Source organism: Nesoenas mayeri (assembly GCF_963082525.1).
Source record: "Nesoenas mayeri genome assembly, chromosome: 7".
Taxonomy (NCBI): Eukaryota; Metazoa; Chordata; class Aves; order Columbiformes; family Columbidae; genus Nesoenas; species Nesoenas mayeri.
In genome coordinates, this window is record NC_137551.1 from 1,782,624 (window position 1) to 1,800,387 (window position 17,764).

Sequence of the window (17,764 nt, forward strand, 5' to 3'; positions counted from 1 at the left end):
TGAATCTGGCTGCAATAGAAAGGGAGCAGGAACTCTACTGGGATACATAGGAACTAAAATCAGACCAGACTCCAGAGACAAGCTGCAGCAAAGCCAAAAGCGATGGGTGCAGTTATCAAGGCGGTGGGAAGTTGTATTAATGCTAAAGCCATGAAAGGACACACTGCTTCAGGATAAAAGAGATCTGCCCTTGGATTGCTCTGTCCTCAGGTTTCAACAACACAAGTCTCGTTTCCCACGTGTGATTGTTTTACATTTACTTTGCACACCTGTACCTAAAAAGAAAAGCACCACAGAACATACACGGTTTCACAGACAACCACAGCTACAGAAAAGCATTAACTCCACTTATTTTGCTACATATTGCAAAGCAAAGCAAACGTTACCTTCCGGAGGTCGCCCCCTGAACAATATTCCATCGCCAGCAGAGGAACATCGTTAACCAGAAAGTTCATCTCCTCGGGAACTTCACAGGCTCTTACTACATTGGGATGGTTCAACCTAAGCACAAGGAAAGCTGGATGAAAACTGACTTCTTTTTTGCAAGAACGAGACAACAAATGTCAACCAACCATGTTTTTACATTTCAGGTGCAATTTCTGTTCCACAATTGTATCCTTGCTGAGGAGCATACTCTGCAAACAGCACCTACCAGTGCACAAAACCCAGCCCTTCGGAACACACAAACCAGCGATGAGCAGAATCAACATCCCAAAGTCAAGGTACGGGACTTCGATGATGAATATCGGGGCTCCAGTCCTGAATTCCTGCACGTTCCTGACAAAGTCATTATGTACATGTCTCTGTTCAGTTTCCCCCAACCCAGAGGAACCTGCCAACACTTGCAGAACTGTACTAGGGTGGTAGAACCAGGCAGGTGAAACACACACACACGGGGAAGGATTAATTTCTGCAACTTAATTCAAACAGCTGCTTCCTGACTGTTTCTAATGCACGTTATTCTTGGGAATAGGACACATCCAGAAGAAAGCGAAGACAAATTCCCGCTGTGCACACCTTCCAAAGCCTCTGGAAGCCACCACAAGCAGCTGTAGCTGTGTGGCTCAGTGCCTGCACTCAGAAAACACGAATGATGAAAATACTAAGGAGAACAGTGATCACCAAGCCCTGGCTCACAAACCCAGGTTGCGCGCAAGTGTTTCCTCCAATGTTCGCGGTTACAGCAAGCGGGCGAGAGCGACAAGAAGGCACAGCAGGAGTTCGGTAAAGCACTTTGGAGCAGGGGCACCGCAGACATTAGTGGGAACAAATGGGAACAAAACTACGCAGAGTCTCTGCTGCCACCAGAGGGATGGAGCATTTCATGCTGCGGAATCTCTTAGGAGGGAGAAGGAGCTCTCAGGACAAGGGAACAACCGTGTGAGACACCAACACCCCGAGCTACCACTGACGTTCTCAAGGCTCTGGTTCACAGGTACCTCAGGGTGACAGGCTGGAGAGGGATGGGCAGCATAGGGTACATAGTTTCTGACAAGAAAGCATTAGGAGACGTTATTCTGTACATGTGACAGAGGAAAAAAATTCCTAGCTCCCCCATTTGCTACATTAGAGACGCACACACTGCACGTATGGGGTCACGCAGCTGCTCTCATGTCACCACGTTAAAACTCAACACACCGCACAGTGCCAATTCGGAGGAATTCGGATGGACAAACAGCCCAGGCAGCACAAGAGCACCAGGGGTTTGGATGTCACTGGGTCCGAAGCCAAGACATCAAGTAGCACACTGGAGGAGAAGCACTTGCACATCCTGGGATGACACGCAAACCAGCGCGGAGCCAGGAAGTGCCAGGCACACCCTCACCCCGGTTCAGAGGCTGAAGCCCCCGCTGTCCCCATGCCCTGGCTGGCTCAGAGGCTGAAGCCCCCGCTGTCCCCATGCCCTGGTTGGCTCAGGGGCTGCCTGTCCCCACACCCGCAGCCCTGCTGGTTCAGGTGCTGAGGGTGCTGTCCTCACACTCTGGTGTCCCCACTGCAGCTGGTTCAGGGCCACTGGGCTCTGCTTGTCCCCACCTTGGTCCCTCAGCCCAGCCGGTTCAGGGGCTGAAGTCCCCGCTGTCCCCACACCACGGTCCCTCAGCCCAGCCGGTTCAGGGGCTGAAGTCCCCGCTGTCCCCACACCCCGGTCCCTCAGCCCAGCCGGTTCAGGGGCTGAAGTCCCCGCTGTCCCCACACCCCGGTCCCTCAGCCCAGCCGGTTCAGGGGCTGAAGTCCCCGCTGTCCCCACACCCTGGTACCTCAGCCCAGCCGGTTCAGGGGCTGAAGTCCCCACTGTCCCCACACCCTGGTCCCTCAGCCCAGCCGGTTCAGGGGCTGAAGTCCCCGCTGTCCCCACACCTCGGTCCCTCAGCCTAGTCGGTTCAGGGGCTGAAGTCCCCACTGTCCCCACACCCTGGCTGGTTCAGGGACTGAATCCCCCACAGTCCCCACACCTCGGTCTTCACACTCCGGCTGGTTCAGGGGCTGAAGTCCCTGCTGTCCCCACACCCCGGCTGATTCAGAGGCTGAAGTCCCCGCTGTCCTCACCCCCTGGTCCCTCAGCCCAGCTGGTTCATGGGCTGAATCCCCTGCTGTCCCCACACCCCAGTCCCTCAGCCTGGCTGGTTCAGGGACTGAATACCCCACTGTCCCCACACCTCGGTCTTCACACTCCAGCTGGTTCAGGGGCTGAAGGCCCCACTATCCCCACACCCCGGCTGGTCAAAGGGCTGAAGTCCCCGCTGTCCCCACACCCCGGCTGATTCAGGGGCTGAAGTCCCCGCTGTCCCCACACCCCAGTCCCTCAGCCCAGCTGGTTCAGGGACTGAATACCCCACTGTCCCCACACCTCGGTCCCCACACCCCGGCTGGTCCAAGGGCTGAAGTCCCTGCTGTCCCCGCACCCCCGTCCCTCAGCCCAGCTGGTTCAGGGGCTGAATGCTCCGCTGTCCCCACACCCCGGTTCCTCAGCCCAGCCAGTTCAGGGGCTGAAGTCCCCGCTGTCCCCACACCTCGGTCTTCACACCCTAGCTGGTCCAGGGGCTGAAGTCCCCACTGTCCCCACACCCTGGTCCCTCAGCCCGGCTGGGTCAGGGGCTGAATACCCCACTGTCCCCACACTTTGGTCCCCACACCCTGGCTGGTTCAGGGACTGAAGGGCCCACTATCCCCACACCCCGGCTGGTCCAGGGGCTGACGTCCCCGCTGTCCCCACCCCCGGACCCTCAGCCCGGCTGCTCCAGGGGCTGAAGGGCCCACTATCCCCACACCCCGGCTGCTCCAGGGGCTGAAGTCCTCGCTGTCCCCACACCCCAGTCCCTCAGTCCGGCTGGGTCAGGGGCTGAAGGCCCCGCCGTGCCCACCCCGGTCCCTCAGGCCGGCCGGCTCAGGCCGCCGGGCCCCGCAGCGCCGTGCCGGCCGTTGCGCACTCACTTCTTCATGATCTCGATCTCGTGGCACCACCGGTCCTTGTTCTTGACGCTGAGCTCCAGCCGGCAGGACTTGATGGCCACCCGGGCGCCCGAGTCCTGCGGGACACAGCGCCGTCAGCCGCCCCGCTCCGCTCCGCTCCGGCCCGGCCCGCCCGGCCCCCGCCGCCGCCCGGCCGCACCTGGTGCTGGTACAGACAGACGTTCCCGAACCCGCCGGTGCCCAGGCGCTCCCGCATCTCCCAGGGCCCGCAGCCGCCCGCCGGCTGCCCCCGCAGCGCGACCCCGCCGGGGGCCCGCTCGCCGCCGGGCCCGGGGGGGCCGCCCCGCTCCATCGCCGCAGCCACTCGGGGCCACCGAGACTCCGCCTTTATTGCCGCGTCAGCGCCCGCGCCCGCCCGCCCGCCAACGGCCGCGCGTCCCTCGGCGCCGTCAGCGCCGCCGTCAGCCCCGCAGGGCGAAGTCGAAGGGCTGGAAGTCCCGGCGGAAAGCGGAGGCCTGCGCCGCCTCCTGCGGCCGCTCCGCCGCGCAGCGCCGCCAGTCCGCCCGCTGCGGCAGCGCCAGCAGCGCCGCGCTCGCCAGCACCTCCCTGCAACACAGCGCGGGGCCGCCCGTCAGCGCCGCGGCGGCAGCGGGGCGGGCGGGCGGGGCGGGGGGCACCCACCTGCCGAAGTGCAGCGGGGCGGGGGGGGCGGGGCGGGCGGGGGGCACCCACCTGCCGAAGTGCAGCGGGAAGCGGCCGCGGATGCGGTGGAACAGCTTCTCCCCCGTGTCCAGCTCCACGTAGAAGTACGGGGTGCCCGGCTGCGCCACCTGCGGGGGACGAGATGCGGGGAAACGGGGGGATGAGGTGCGGGATCGGGGGGGGGAATGAGATGGGGGGATGAGACAGGGATTGGGGGAGATGAGATGGGGAGATGAGACAGGGATTGGGGGAGATGAGATGCGGGGATGAGACAGGGATCGGGGAGATAGGATGCGGGGATGAGACAGGGATCGGGGGGATGAGATGCGGGGATCGGGGGGGATGAGATGCGGAGATCGAGGGGGATGAGATGCAGGGATGAGACAGGGATTGGGGGAGATGAGATGCAGGGATTGGGGGGAGATGACATGCGGGGATGAGACAGGGATTGGGGAGATAGGATGCGGGGATGAGACAGGGATCGAGGGGATGAGATGCGGGGATCGGGGGGGATGAGATGCGGGGATGAGATGCGGGGATCGGGGGGAGATGAGATGCAGGGATGAGACAGGGATCGGGGGGATGAGATGCGGGGATCGGGGGAAATGAGATGGGGGGGATGAGACAGGGATCGGGGAGATACGATGCGGGGATGAGACAGGGATTGGGGGAGATAAGATGCGGGGATCGGGGGGATGAGATGCAGGGATGAGACAGGGATCGGGGGCGGAGATGAGATGGGGGGATCGGAGGGAGATGAGATGCGGGGATCAGACAGGGATCGGGGGGATGAGATGGGGGGGGTGAGACAGGGATTGGGGGGGGTGAGACGGGGGGGATGAGACGGGGGGGATGAGACGGGGGGGATGAGACGGGGGGGATGAGACGGGGGGGATGAGACGGGGGGGATGAGACGGGGGGGATGAGACGGGGGGGATGAGACGGGGGGGATGAGACGGGGGGGATGAGACGGGGGGGATGAGACGGGGGGGATGAGACGGGGGGGATGAGACGGGGGGGATGAGACGGGGGGGATGAGACGGGGGGGATGAGACAGGGATCGGGGGGATGAGATGGGGGGGATGAGACAGGGATCGGGGGGATGAGATGCGGGGATCGAGGGGGATGAGATGCGGGGATCGAGGGGGATGAGATGCGGGGATGGGGGGGGCCGCTGCGCACCCCCACCTGCTCCCGCAGCACCAGCTCTGGTCCCCCAGCCCAGAGCAGGTTTTTGGAAAAGCGCAGCTGCGTCCTGACCAGAGAGGCATATCTTGGAAACTGGGCATAACCCAAACTGCAGTGGTGGCCGATGTAAAAGCGTAACATCCAGGGGACAATGAAGCGAGGGATCGCCTCTCGCTGGAATCCTCAGTGCAGGATGTGCACAGGGCACTACTTGTAGTATTTGTTGTGGTTTAGCTCTGCAGTTACCACTACAGAGTTGTTAAATGAGAGAGCCAAGCAGCTCTGATCATTCTTATCCTGAGCTAAGCCATCCTGTACTAATACGGCCCATTTTTAGAGGAAGGAAAGCTTGTGAAGGGACAACACACACATTTCTGGGCCAAGAAATCAGCCTCTAAGCTTGCCAACATGGCTTTCCATAGCCACAACAGGCATGCACAATGCTACAATGGTCTGTCTCCACCAGCTTAGCCCCACCACACAACATGACCTCAGCCTAAACAGGCCAAAGGGAAAGTAAACAACAGGCAAAACCTTGTCTCATACTTGCGTGATATCCGAGTGCTCTGGGATCTCTAATAATTCGATCTGTTGTTCCTGTGCCTGGGCAATAAAGATCTCTTTAATGTCTTCGGAAGTACAGTGGTCCAATGGGACAGGAACCACCTGGAGAGGGAGGACAACAGTCCCGTAAAAAGAATGAGAGGCAAAAAGCCCCATTAGCAGAAAGCAATCAGTCCATCACTGGAGCTGGCGTGCTCCTCAGTACCGCTCAGCATCATCAAACATGACAGGTGAGCACCTGCCTGTACAGGCTTAAACTTATGAGGATTTTACTGTAGGAGCTGAACAAAAAGCTGAAAACTAAAAGCTTGACAAAGTTCTCAGCACAGCCGTCTCCGTTCTGATCTCTGTGGTAGTTTAAGGCCGCTCTGATATTGTTACAGATCTGCCAAAGACACAAACCACCACAATAAACCCCTATCCCATCAGAGTGAGCGCGAGGTTTTGCCGCTCCTCTTTTTAATCAGTTCCACGAGGTTTTCCTCACGCACTCAACACAACCAACACGGTGCTGCTGTAACGGGAAGAATTAAAGGACTGTGGCAGAACCAGCACACGGTTTTATTTTCACTCTGTGTGGGTGGGACAACTTCTCTCCATGCTCTGGGAAGGCACAGAATCAAGAGGGAAATGTGAAGATAAGTGCAAGTTTATATTCTTCCCAAGGTGTCATACCTGTAATTGTAGATGCTGACTCCTATAGTTTCTTTCAAATAGGACATATCTCTTTCCCTTACTTCTGAAAAATTCCTTTAGCGCAGACTTGTACTTGGTCACTTCTTCCACCACCTCTGCAGACAAGTCAACCACCGACTGATAGTGCCCAATAGGCAAAATCAAGACGTGATCGGGTAACAAGCCACCCTTGGCCAGGGCGAGATAGCACTGGGAAAATGAAACACGCACCAGTTACTCACAGCAAGCAGCGCGAACTTACCACACTGTGGAAATGTACTCTCTAGCTGTATTCTGAGCATCCCCCAGCCTAGTGATTCTGCCCTGGGAACAGGGAAGTCTTCTCCTCTATGTCGCTTATTAGGGGTTGTTTATTAGCAATTTATTAATTACTAGAGGAATGAGAAAGACAGAGTGACTGCGAAGGGGCAAAATAAAGCACTTTTGAATGCCGGAGAATGCCTTGTCTGTAGGAAAGCAGCCAAGTGAACTTCACCCCTGTAGCTAGAATTGCTTCCTATGACAAGAAAATCAGCTTCAAATCCACAATCAGCTTCAAATAAAGTGTAAGATTTACAACTGGAGATGGTTATTTTCTATTGCTGTGTCTCGGCACCATTCTGCCGCCAGGTAGCACAGAACGCGCTGTGATACTCACGTGTGTGCCAATACTGACAACCAAGTGCTTCTCAACTTCTGGGCTGGCAAGGCAGAACCAGCAGGGCCCCGTGGGCTGCGCTTTAATGGGAAAGAGAAACAAGTGTTACAGCACAAGGCTTATTTGTCAGAACAAGCAATGGATCTGGAAGAGCTGATGAAGCGATGAAGATGTTAGGAGGACACAGCTCCTGGAAGCAGATCTGGTCCATCTGGGAAATGCCAACATTCCTAAAGAGACACAGCTGCAGTGATGCTGTCACTTACAAGTAACGATCCTCAGGGATTTAATTTCAATTTCTACAAGTCGGGTGAACTCTGATGTGTTTTACAGCACAGAAATACAGAGGTAACGGAAGGGCTCCCTTCCCAGTTCATTAATATTTCGTGAGCACATTGGCAAGCTGACATAAACAGCTCAACAGCTTGAGGAAAACGAAGGGTGAGATGGTCCAACGCTCAGGAAAAAGCATCTGCATACTCACGGGGCTTTTTGGCTTGCTTAGGTTGGGAGTCCCCTCTCTCCTTCCCATCTGAAGGACGCTTCTTTCCCTGATGCTTGTTCAAATCAAAGAAAAACTGACAAGCTGGTTCTTCCTGTTTAGAAAAAGAAAACCAAAGTCTGTTATAACTGCACCAGAGAGTCACAGTACGTACAAGAATTTGCTTCTTCCCCGAGGAGGCACGGAACCACCTTTGAAAAGCATCAACAGCGAAAGCATCAATATCCTGGAACAGAATGAACCGAGCTCCTTTTGATACAGCCCAGGATACAGTTGGCTAAAGGGGCAAACTGTAACAAACTCCCTCGCATTGCACCGACACAATTTGGTTGATGCAAACAGTTTCCACAGAACCCTTAGTGTTTTGCATAGAAATATTCCACGGTTAAAGCCAAACGCTGTTCCAAGCTCCCCGAACTCAGGGAGTGAAACACACAGAGGAGAAGGCAGCGGTACCTCTGCACACAGAGGCGCTTTGGTCTTCTGCGCCTCCTTCCGCGATTTTCGGTACGGATTCTCCGTGACGTCCTGTGGCTGCTTCACCAGCTCCGCTGGGTCCATCGAGCTCATGGGCACAATGCTGAAAGCGTAGAGATACTAGAACAGAAACAGACATCTGAAATGCAAGGAGCTTTTGCCACAGCTGCAGCCCTGAAGAGGTCACCTGCGACATCGGCCGTCCTGAAATGGTAACACACAGCTTAGCACTGCAAGAACTCAGCAAACCAGGGTTTAAGCTACGGAAAACAACCAGCCTCTTCCTATCCCAGAAGCTTTGTTTCTGTGATTTAGAAAGGTTCCTTTGGAATTTTGCTGCCTTCTTAATGCAGGCCATGTGAACAGAACATCTGTAAAGCAGCTGGGGAAGAGGAAGGAATGACACCTTTCTAACCGCTTTCCTCTGCAGTTGTGTTCGCAGCTACACGCTGTTTGAACCGGTGGTGAACAACACAGGTGCCTCAGAGCAAGTCGTGCAGGTATTTCTTCCTCGTGCCTCGGGGGTCAGTACTGGGGCCAATATTATTCAATATATTCATTAACGATTTAGACGAGGGAATAGAGTGACTATCAGCAGGTTTGCTGGTGACACTAAGCTGGGAGGAGCGGCTGACACTGGAAGCTGTGCTGCCATCAGAGACCTGGACAGGATGGAGAGTTGGGAGGGGAATAACCTGATGAAATTTAACAAGGGAAAGTGTAGAGTCCTGCATCTGGGCAGGAACAACCCCAGGTTCCAGTATAGGCTGGGAAATTACATATTAGAAAGCAGTGTAGGGGAAAGGGACCTGGGGGTCCTGGGGACAGCAGGGTGACCATGAGCCAGCACTGGGCCCTTGTGGCCAGGAAGCCAATGGTACCTGGGGTGGGTTAGAAGGGGGTGGTCAGTAGGTCAGAGAGGTTCTCCTGCCCCTCTGCTCTGCCCTGGGGAGACCACACCTGGAATCTTGTGTCCAGTTGTGGCCCCTCAGTTCCAGCAGGACAGGGAACTGCTGCAGAGAGTCCAGCGCAGCCACCAAGATGCTGAAGGGAGTGGAGCATCTCCCGTGTGAGGAAAGGCTGAGGGAGCTGGGGCTCTTTAGTTTGGAGAAGAGGAGACTGAGGGGTGACCTTATTAATGTTTATAAAGGGTGAGTGCCACGAGGATGGAGCCAGGCTCTTCTCGGTGGCAAACAATGATAGGACAAGGGGTAATGGGATCAAGCTGGAACACAAGAGGTTCCACTTAAATTTGAGAAAAAACTTCTTCTCAGTGAGGGTAACAGAGCACTGAACAGGCTGCCCAGGGGGGTTGTGGAGTCTCCTTCTCTGCAGACATTCAAACCCGCCTGGACATGTTCCTGTGCGACCTTACCTGGGCGTTCCTGCTCCAGCAGGGGGATTGGACTGGATGAGCTTTTGAGGTCCCTTCCAATCCCAAACATACTGTGATACTGTGAAGTGAGCCAGATCCCTCCACTTGAGTCAGGCTTTTAAGTGATGGACACTGTCCTGCAGCCAGCCAAAGCTGGGCTTACTGCCCTATTACTTGTCCTTGAGAAAAGAAGATTCAAAAGCATCAGTACCTTTTTCTTGCTCGTGTTGCCAACGTCGGCAAGAGCGATAAACCTGCTCACGTGCTGCGGGGTCTCCTGTAGCACGGTGTGATTTCTGTAAGGAAGCAAAACACGGCTGTACTGCCAGGCACGATATGGAAAAGGACAGTGGGAAACCCACGTGAATCTGCTCAGGCAGCACCTCAGCCACAGGCTTTGGCCAAGAACAAGAGGCTTGAGGACAGAAAGAGTCCCAAGACCTAATAGCAAACAGCTGCACAGACCAAAGTGACATCTCATTGCAGCCTGAAAGCAGCTACACCTTTAAAGCATCTCCTGTGGGAAGGATAATACTCTTTCCCAGTGTTAACATGATGTGTAGGTTGTTCTGACACCTGCCTTATGCCACTAGTCACATTTTCTGTACAAAGTTCTGACTAAAGACACCAGTCTCTTCACTACACAAGAGCTTTTCCGTGATACATTTTCAGAGATACACCCCTGAATTGGGCTGAACACTGTTTAAATGTGACCCAGGGCAACTAATTTGGCATTAGATTCACAACAACGTCCTCAGACAAGCGCTGGCATCATTTTCAAGGCAGCAGGAATTACCGTAATAAGGTGGATCTGAGAAACAATCTCGACCCTGCATTGGGGCTGGATGACTTAATACAATTATTTTAAAGTTGTCCTCCTGTGTTGTTTAAAAATTGAACTCCTATTGGAAAATAAATGAGGTTTCAAATGGTCTTACAAACCTGTAAGGAAGTCTTTCATAATAGGCCTTCTCCAGGCCGGCAAAGTGGTATCTTGGTTTGAGACTTGCAGCTAGATCGGATATTAAGTTGGAGCCACACTTTTTGGTATTGATTTCTCCCTGCAAAATACAAATCAAGTTTTATTAAAAACAACCCAACAAACAAACCTGTCAGACTGCAGAGGAAATAAACAGTTTGATACAGAACAGCATGCTGGAAATGCGGAGACTGATGGTGGTGGCCACCACTGCCTGGAAGTGAAACAAAACACTCAAAGGGCTCGATCTCTTATCAGCCACCAGAGCCTACTCATTTATTCTGTGTACAAAGGGTTTGCAACCGCTTGTTTCACCAATCCACGTTTGCCATATTGTCCTCTTCTTGGTGTCATGAAGCCAGGGCAGCACAGAGTCAGTTCAGCAAACACCATCAGATGTCAAAGTCATCAAGACAAGTTTTGACCACATGCTCAGGGTACCAAAACTTTAGTGCATGAGGCAAGCAAACAAGAAAGCTCTGAGGAAGCACCATTCTATCCCACTCCCACCCCTGAGAAGTCAGAGCAAAACTCCAGGGAGTTAATTCTCATCTATGCAGATCAGCTCCTCACACCAGCTTTGCTGGAAGAGAAACTTCTGGTGACAAAGAGCAAGACACCTGATCGTTCATTCCTCAGACTTCTGGGTCTCAGTGCGCACGGGAATCTCCGAGACTTGTCACTGAAATCCTCAGGTCATAAAGCGTCACTCCAACGAGACACATGTTTGAATACAATCACTATTAACACACTCCGCTGTTAACCCAAGCGAGTTCATTTTCAGAACACTCATGCCAAGGTGGAAGGATACGCTCAACTACTACAGAGAATCCCCACTTTGAGACCTGAGTTTTCCTTTTAAGCCAGAACATCCCTACAACCTGTTTGTCTCCAAGTCCCTAGGACAGCGGGGTCGTTTGGTTTTTAGACGAGGGGCAGAGATGAGGGAGGGTCCTCATGCTTTTAGTCTGAAGGTTGTATCTGTTTTGGCATGTCAGAAGTGCAAAAAGTGCACCTTGCTCACCAGGAAGGTTTCAGATCACCTTAATTTAGCACTGGAAAGTCACTTCTGCTGAGGAGCGTTAACAACAGATAACTGGACACAGGCAGAACAACATCCAGACAGCAGAAGAACAAGACCATTTAGTACAGCTGGCTGATATGCAACAAAATAAACACCAAAATGCTTTAAAAGATTTGAAATGGGGAGAAAGCACAGCATTCCGCACCAGAGGCTAGCAGCGTTGTTTCAGAGCAACGTTTGTGATGAGATGAGAGCTATCGACTCTGATTTTTCAAGCAGGGACAGATAAAACACCCTGAAGTTTCACAAATGTCTCTCCCCATTGGGAGGAAGAACCAGAACATCCACTGTCCCTTTTTCACTCTCAGCTTTCTCAAGCACTTGGGAGTGGCCAAATAGCCCAAATTGCCCCAGCAAGAAGAAAGGTTAAATCCACCCGCAAAGCCATCCCAGCGGAAAACAACGCTTACCGCACTGTTGCCAAAAGTCCCCACATCTCTGGGCCAGGGGGACGTCAGCAATATATCCACACCTTTGAAGCTTGGGGTTGATAACAACGACGTTTTCAACTCCGCCACGTCCTTGGCGCTGAAGCTGTAGGCAGGAGCTGGCTCGTCCCGGGCCTCGGTACCGCTCAGGTAGGCGATCTGCAGTCCAGAAGTGCCGCTGTAAAGACCTCGACGGCCTGCGTTAATACACAGGCACGCGCTTGAGATGTAGACGCTGCACGTCAACCTCTCAGGCGCCTGACTGACAGAGGAGCTCAGAAACCCTGCCTTAGTTCTGAAACCATCCCTGGGTAAAAAGAGCCAATGGCAAGTGCCTTTGCTTGTTAGGTGGCATTCTAGAAATCAACTAGTTTTTCCTTTACTACCTTTAAAGATGACACTTCTTACCTCTGCTGCTCCAGTGCAGCCTCAGAGCACAGCAAAGTCATACTTCAGGGAGGAAACCTTTCCCACATAAAGACATGCTATGGGAATAAGATATTCTCCGAGAACAGGATCTTTCAACTACTCCTCCTTTTGGTGAGCAAGTTCAGCATTAGAAAACGACCAAAAAGCAGGGTTCTCGTTCACGTTTTACAGAGCAGATTGTATCAGCCTTTCAACATCACAGAATCCCAGAATGTGAGGGGTTGGGAGGGCCCTGGAAAGCTCATCCAGTGCAATCCCCCCATGGAGCAGGAACACCCAGATGAGGTTACACAGGAAGGTGTCCAGGCGGGTTGGAATGTCTGCACAGAAGGAGACTCCACAACCCCCTGGGCAGCCTGGGCCAGTGTTCTGTCACCCTCATTGAGAAGTTTCTTCTCAAGTCCAACTCTAGTCTGAACCCCAGAATAAGAAATGCCACCTTAAAATTTCCAGAAAAACGAAGGGCTTTGATGGAGGAAGATCAGAAACTGTTAATCAAAGCACCACCAGGCCAGCGCACGTCCCTTGTCACAAACCGCCTTACCTAAATAAGTGATGTTCTCAGCTAATTCGCAGCCGCTGACATCTGGAAAATAACTCACGGTCTCTTGGTCGTTAGCGCCGAGCACGTAGGTTGGAATTGGAGCTGTGGAAGGCAACCACATGCTTCAATTCAAGGACATTAGCACAAGTTCAGCCCGCGTTTACAAGGAGTCCCATCCATTCCTACAGACCCCACACACACCTTGGCAGTGCCCAGAGGAGCCATCAGCACAGAACAAGAAACCTTCACCCAAAAGTCCCCAAGTCGGCTATAGCACCAGCAGAGAACAACCTCTGCGTTAGCTCCAACTCGCTCCACTGCCCACATAAGATCAGCTCCGAACAATCCATAGCTGTAAAAACACAGGTCTCCCCTCCGGCAGTGCTAAGTAAACACAGGGAGGTTCAGTTTAAGCTGATCTAAATTTGTACGGCTATCCAAAAACTGAAAACCATTGATGTTTTAGGCGAAAAGCTCAAGTTCATCAGCTTTTTGATTCACTTGGTAGAAGAAATCGCTGCGTGATTTTACCTTGAACCACCATATAATAAAAAAAGCAATGGGAAGCACCAGTTTTAACGTATGGCTAAGTGATCAATAAAAATTCATTTCTCCAAACAGCCCAAGCTTATCAAGCTACTAAAAGTTAGAAAAAGCAACGAGTGATGTCAGCGACAGCTCCTATAGATTTCCTGGCAGACCAGTAGCTGGTCAGCAGGTCATGGAATAAAAACCAGCAGTGGTTTCCTATTCAAGAAGGGAGAGCAGCAGCCATATAGCAGCTCCGCTCCAGCTACAACTGCTTGAAACTCCAGCTCCCACAGCCAGAAGATACAGGAGATCGCTTTCAGTTGCAGAGCGGCGTTTCAAATCCTTACGAACGGCTTAAAACCAAAAAGAAGTGACACGAGTCTTGTTTGTGTCTATGTGTGTATAGGTGAGGCTCTATGCTATAGATTTTTTTTGACAGTTCAAAGGGTAAAGACAACTCAAGTGAGGATAGCAAAAAACGCTTCAGCGCGGGGGTGTTTTAACACCCACTCTTCTCCAATCGTCACAATGACAATTGTCATCCAGAGGGCTCACAAAGACACACAAACAAGGGAGGATAACTGGGGAAAACATCTGCAACACAAGGGCTACAGGGACCACAGAGGAATGGGCAAATCCATCCCCTTCGGGGAGCTTTCTGGTCTCTGTGGCTGCAGAACAGGCGCTACCCACGGCTACAAACAGCGCCGGCCAGATCATAGAATGCTAGGAGTTGGAAGGGACCTGGAAAGCTCATCCAGTGCAATCCCCCCATGGAGCAGGAACACCCAGATGAGGTTACACAGGAAGGTGTCCAGGCGGGTTGGAATGTCTGCACAGAAGGAGACTCCACAACCCCCCTGGGCAGCCTGGGCCAGGCTCTGACACCCTCACCCCAAACAAGTTTCTTCTCATATTTAAGTGGAACCTCCTGTGTTCCAGTTTGTACCCATTATCCCTTGTCCTATCACTGGTTGTCACCAGCAGAGCCTGGCTCCATCCTCCTGACACTCCCCCTTTATATATCTGTAACCATGAATGAGTCCCCCCTCAGTGTCCTCTTGTCCAGCTCCAGAGCCCCAGCTCCCTCAGCCTTTCCTCACACGGGAGATGCTTCACTCCCTTCAGCATCTTGGTGGCTGCGCTGGACTCTCTCCAGCAGTTCCCTGTCCTGCTGGAACTGAGGGGCCACAACTGGACACAAGATTCCAGGTGTGGTCTCCCCAGGGCAGAGCAGAGGGGCAGGAGAACCTCTCTGACCTACTGACCACCCCCTTCTAACCCACCGCAGATGAGTCAGGCACAGACCTCGATGCCCAAACCACAGCCAGGCCACTTGGACACACACATCTTTGTGATTCTGAGTCCAAGAGCGTCACAGAAATGAGTTTTGGTTTAAAACAAACCCATAATTACCTCCTGCGTGGAGTTTTCCTACTTGTTATACAGTACACCATGTAACTGCGGCTTCTGAATTCAGAAACACCCTGCGACAAGAGAGCAAAGCGGGTCGCAAAGCAGCACGAGCGGCATCGCCCCCTTACCTTTCTTGGCCCCCGTGCGATACTCTGCCCATTCTGCCTCTGAAGCAGCGCCGAAGAAACTCCCAACGCACAAAAGCATCTAAAAAACATCGGAGAAAGCGCCAACAGCCACTTGACCAAAGACGCGACACCCGCCGGCTTTTCCACACGCAGAGCTTTACGCATCCAGTACCAGACACACAACAGCACCTCTTCTCCGAGCTCAAGAGCTCCAGCTCCCTCAGCCTTTCCAGCACCGACGGGTTTAACCGTGACGGGGGCGGGGGGGTTCAAGAGCACAAGGCGACAGCTGCTGCATCCCAGGTCGTGGACAAGGGGCTGCACACACCCCTCTGCTGTCCTTGTACCACGGGCAGCGCGATGAGGGCCTGACCCCGCCCAGCACCCCCGCCCAAACCCCCGGGACCCTCCCGTGTCCCCCCGGGGAGCGGAGCGGAGCGGAGCGAGGTCCCGGTGCCCACCAGCCTTACATCGAAGCTGCCGCTCTTGCCCTGCACGGCGCGGACCCGCCCGAAGAGAGCGTCCAGCCGCCCCTCCACGTCTCCGCACGCCAGCCTGCGGGACACGGCGGGACACGGCGCGTCAGCGGCCGCACGGCCCCGCTGGCCCCGTCCCGTCCCGTCCCATCCCATCCCGTCCCGTCCCGTCCCGTCCCGTCCCGCTCACACGCGCAGCGGCGCCGCCGCCATGTCGGGAGCACCGGGCCCGGAAACGCGGCCCCAAGCGGCGGCGCTGCCCACAGCGCCCCCCGCGGCCGGGAGGGGAAGCGGCGGCGCTGCCCACAGCGCCCCCCGCGGCCGGGAGGGGAAGCGGCGGCGCTCGCTGCGGGCAGCTCTTAAAGAACCGGTTTCCTCGCCAGGTGCAGCGTTTAACAGAAAATTAACTAGGAAAATATGACTACCCATCGATATTGCATTGAGAACTCTGCAGTTTAATCCCTTTCCTGTCCTTAATTCAAATCCGTATTGTATATGTAGTGATTTTTACAGCAATTTCAACCTGACACGACAAGTACGCATTAATAATCATCTGAACCAGCTAAACACCTGGATTTCCCTGCCTGGGTTTGCGATAAGGCTCAGACCAGTGTCTGGAGCCCCGTGGGAAGCCCTGAGACCCACACGGTTGTCTTAGTGGTTCATTACAGAGAATATTGTTGCTTCTTTGGGCAGAAAAATGTTGGTTTAACAGGCAGGTTTAACTCTGTGACAGCTGCCAGTCTCCCTCTTCGAACAGCTTTGCAAAATCAAGGGAGAGAAGGGAGCAATGTTTTTGCTATCTCTATGTAAACCAGCATGTTACACAAAGCTGGACTTTCCAGCAAGTTTCATGGGTGTCTCCAGAAGAAACCCGGGACGGTTCTGCCTCTGAGCAACCTGAGCTGGGTGAACATCACAGAATAGTCACAGAATGTCAGAAGGGCCCTGGAAAGCTCATCCAGTGCAGTACCCCCATGGAGCAGGAACACCCAGATGAGGTTACACAGGAAGGTGTCCAGGCGGGTTGGAATGTCTGCACAGAAGGAGACTCCACAACCCCCCTGGGCAGCCTGGGCCAGGCTCTGACACCCTCACCAGGAACAAGTTTCTTCTCGTATTTAAGCAGAACCTCCTGTGTTCCAGTTTGTACCCATTGCCCCTTGTCCTACCATTGGTTGTCACTGAGAAGAGCCTGGCTCCATCCTCCTGACACTCCCCCTTTCCATATTGATCCCCATGAATGAGTCCCCCCTCAGTGTCCTCTTGTCCAGCTCCAGAGCCCCAGCTCCCTCAGCCTTTCCTCACACGGGAGATGTCCCATCTCTGGGCACGGATTGGACTGGATGAGCTGTGAAGGTCCCTTCAACCCAAATTGCTCTGTGATTCTACCCCCACTGTCTCAGTTTGTGCCCCCCGGGGGCATCATTCCGGCCAACAGCCAAATTGCAGTCTGGGGTCTCCCATTCCCCATGGCACCTCTGCATTTTCCAGTCGAAGTCCTGACCTTCAGCTGCTGTTTTGCACCCGCGGCTCTTGGCAACAGCCAAAACACTCTCCTGTTAGGGCATTTCTGTCCCTTATCTCGATGGCCACAGCTCTCCTGATCTTCCAGCTTGAAGACCCTGAGGCCTTTTTTGCTTAACAAAGCAGCAAGTTTAAAGGTTCACAGCTTGCAGAACTCACTTCTTCAAGGAGGGGCCTATATAAGCAGTTCCTAACTAAGTTCTTTAAGCAGTGTTCCACATGGTTCAATAAGCTCAGGCAGTCTATCAAAATATTTAGGGGGCTGTGGTGTCTTGTCCCATCCACAACCATTGTTTTGGGTGATCTGTCTTCTCCTAGTTTTGAGCTTCTTTCTAAGGCACGACAGCAAATGTATTCACCGTTCACCTTGTCCATATGAGCATTGTTTTCCCTGTTGGCCTGCCCAGTAATTAGATGATCTGTTTTAATTGCGTTTGAGCATCTTTAGAAAACGTTTTGTAATAAATGTTTCTCCTGCAACTTGGTAGAGGAGACTAATGCCCCAGTTTGGAATAAGGAGATAAAACTTAATCCTAATTCATTCTGGGCCCAGCCAGATGTTCAGCAGACGTACAAATCTAAACTGTTCATGGCAAAAATGTTGATCATTTTTGATCAACATGGCTCTATGGAGCCTCTTTGGCCAATGTTTGCACCTTAAAAGAACAAA

The 17,764-nt window shown here is 53.6% G+C and overlaps 2 protein-coding genes across 3 annotated transcripts in view; both read right to left on the reverse strand.

The window, feature by feature from the left end:
* CHUK (component of inhibitor of nuclear factor kappa B kinase complex) overlaps window positions 1–3,772 on the reverse strand; it is a 28,371-nt gene extending 24,599 nt beyond the window's left edge. Inside the window, exons 1-3 of the mRNA XM_080348046.1 lie at window positions 3,611–3,772; window positions 3,433–3,527; window positions 387–501 (exon numbers count right to left, since the gene is read on the reverse strand). Of these exons, the coding sequence (XP_080204172.1) occupies window positions 387–501; window positions 3,433–3,527; window positions 3,611–3,763 (363 nt within the window). The 5' untranslated portion in view covers window positions 3,764–3,772. The remainder of the gene's footprint in view (window positions 1–386; window positions 502–3,432; window positions 3,528–3,610) is intronic.
* An 84-nt stretch (window positions 3,773–3,856) lies between these two features.
* Window positions 3,857–15,794, reverse strand: CWF19L1 (CWF19 like cell cycle control factor 1). 2 transcript variants are annotated; one of them, XM_080348142.1, is made up of 13 exons: window positions 15,758–15,794; window positions 15,092–15,170; window positions 13,017–13,118; window positions 12,026–12,240; window positions 10,495–10,613; window positions 9,764–9,848; window positions 8,157–8,297; window positions 7,683–7,794; window positions 7,199–7,278; window positions 6,541–6,750; window positions 5,848–5,967; window positions 4,144–4,241; window positions 3,857–4,017 (listed from the first exon to the last, which is right to left on the reverse strand). In XM_080348142.1, the coding sequence occupies exons 2-13, from the start codon at window positions 15,168–15,170 to the stop codon at window positions 3,873–3,875; spliced, it is 1,506 nt and encodes a 501-aa protein (XP_080204268.1). In that variant the 5' UTR covers window positions 15,758–15,794; the 3' UTR covers window positions 3,857–3,872. The 2 variants fall into 2 exon arrangements, with proteins under 2 accessions (XP_080204268.1, XP_080204267.1); XM_080348141.1 differs by lacking the exon at window positions 15,758–15,794 and adding an exon at window positions 15,562–15,632.
* Between the last annotated feature and the right edge of the window lie 1,970 nt (window positions 15,795–17,764).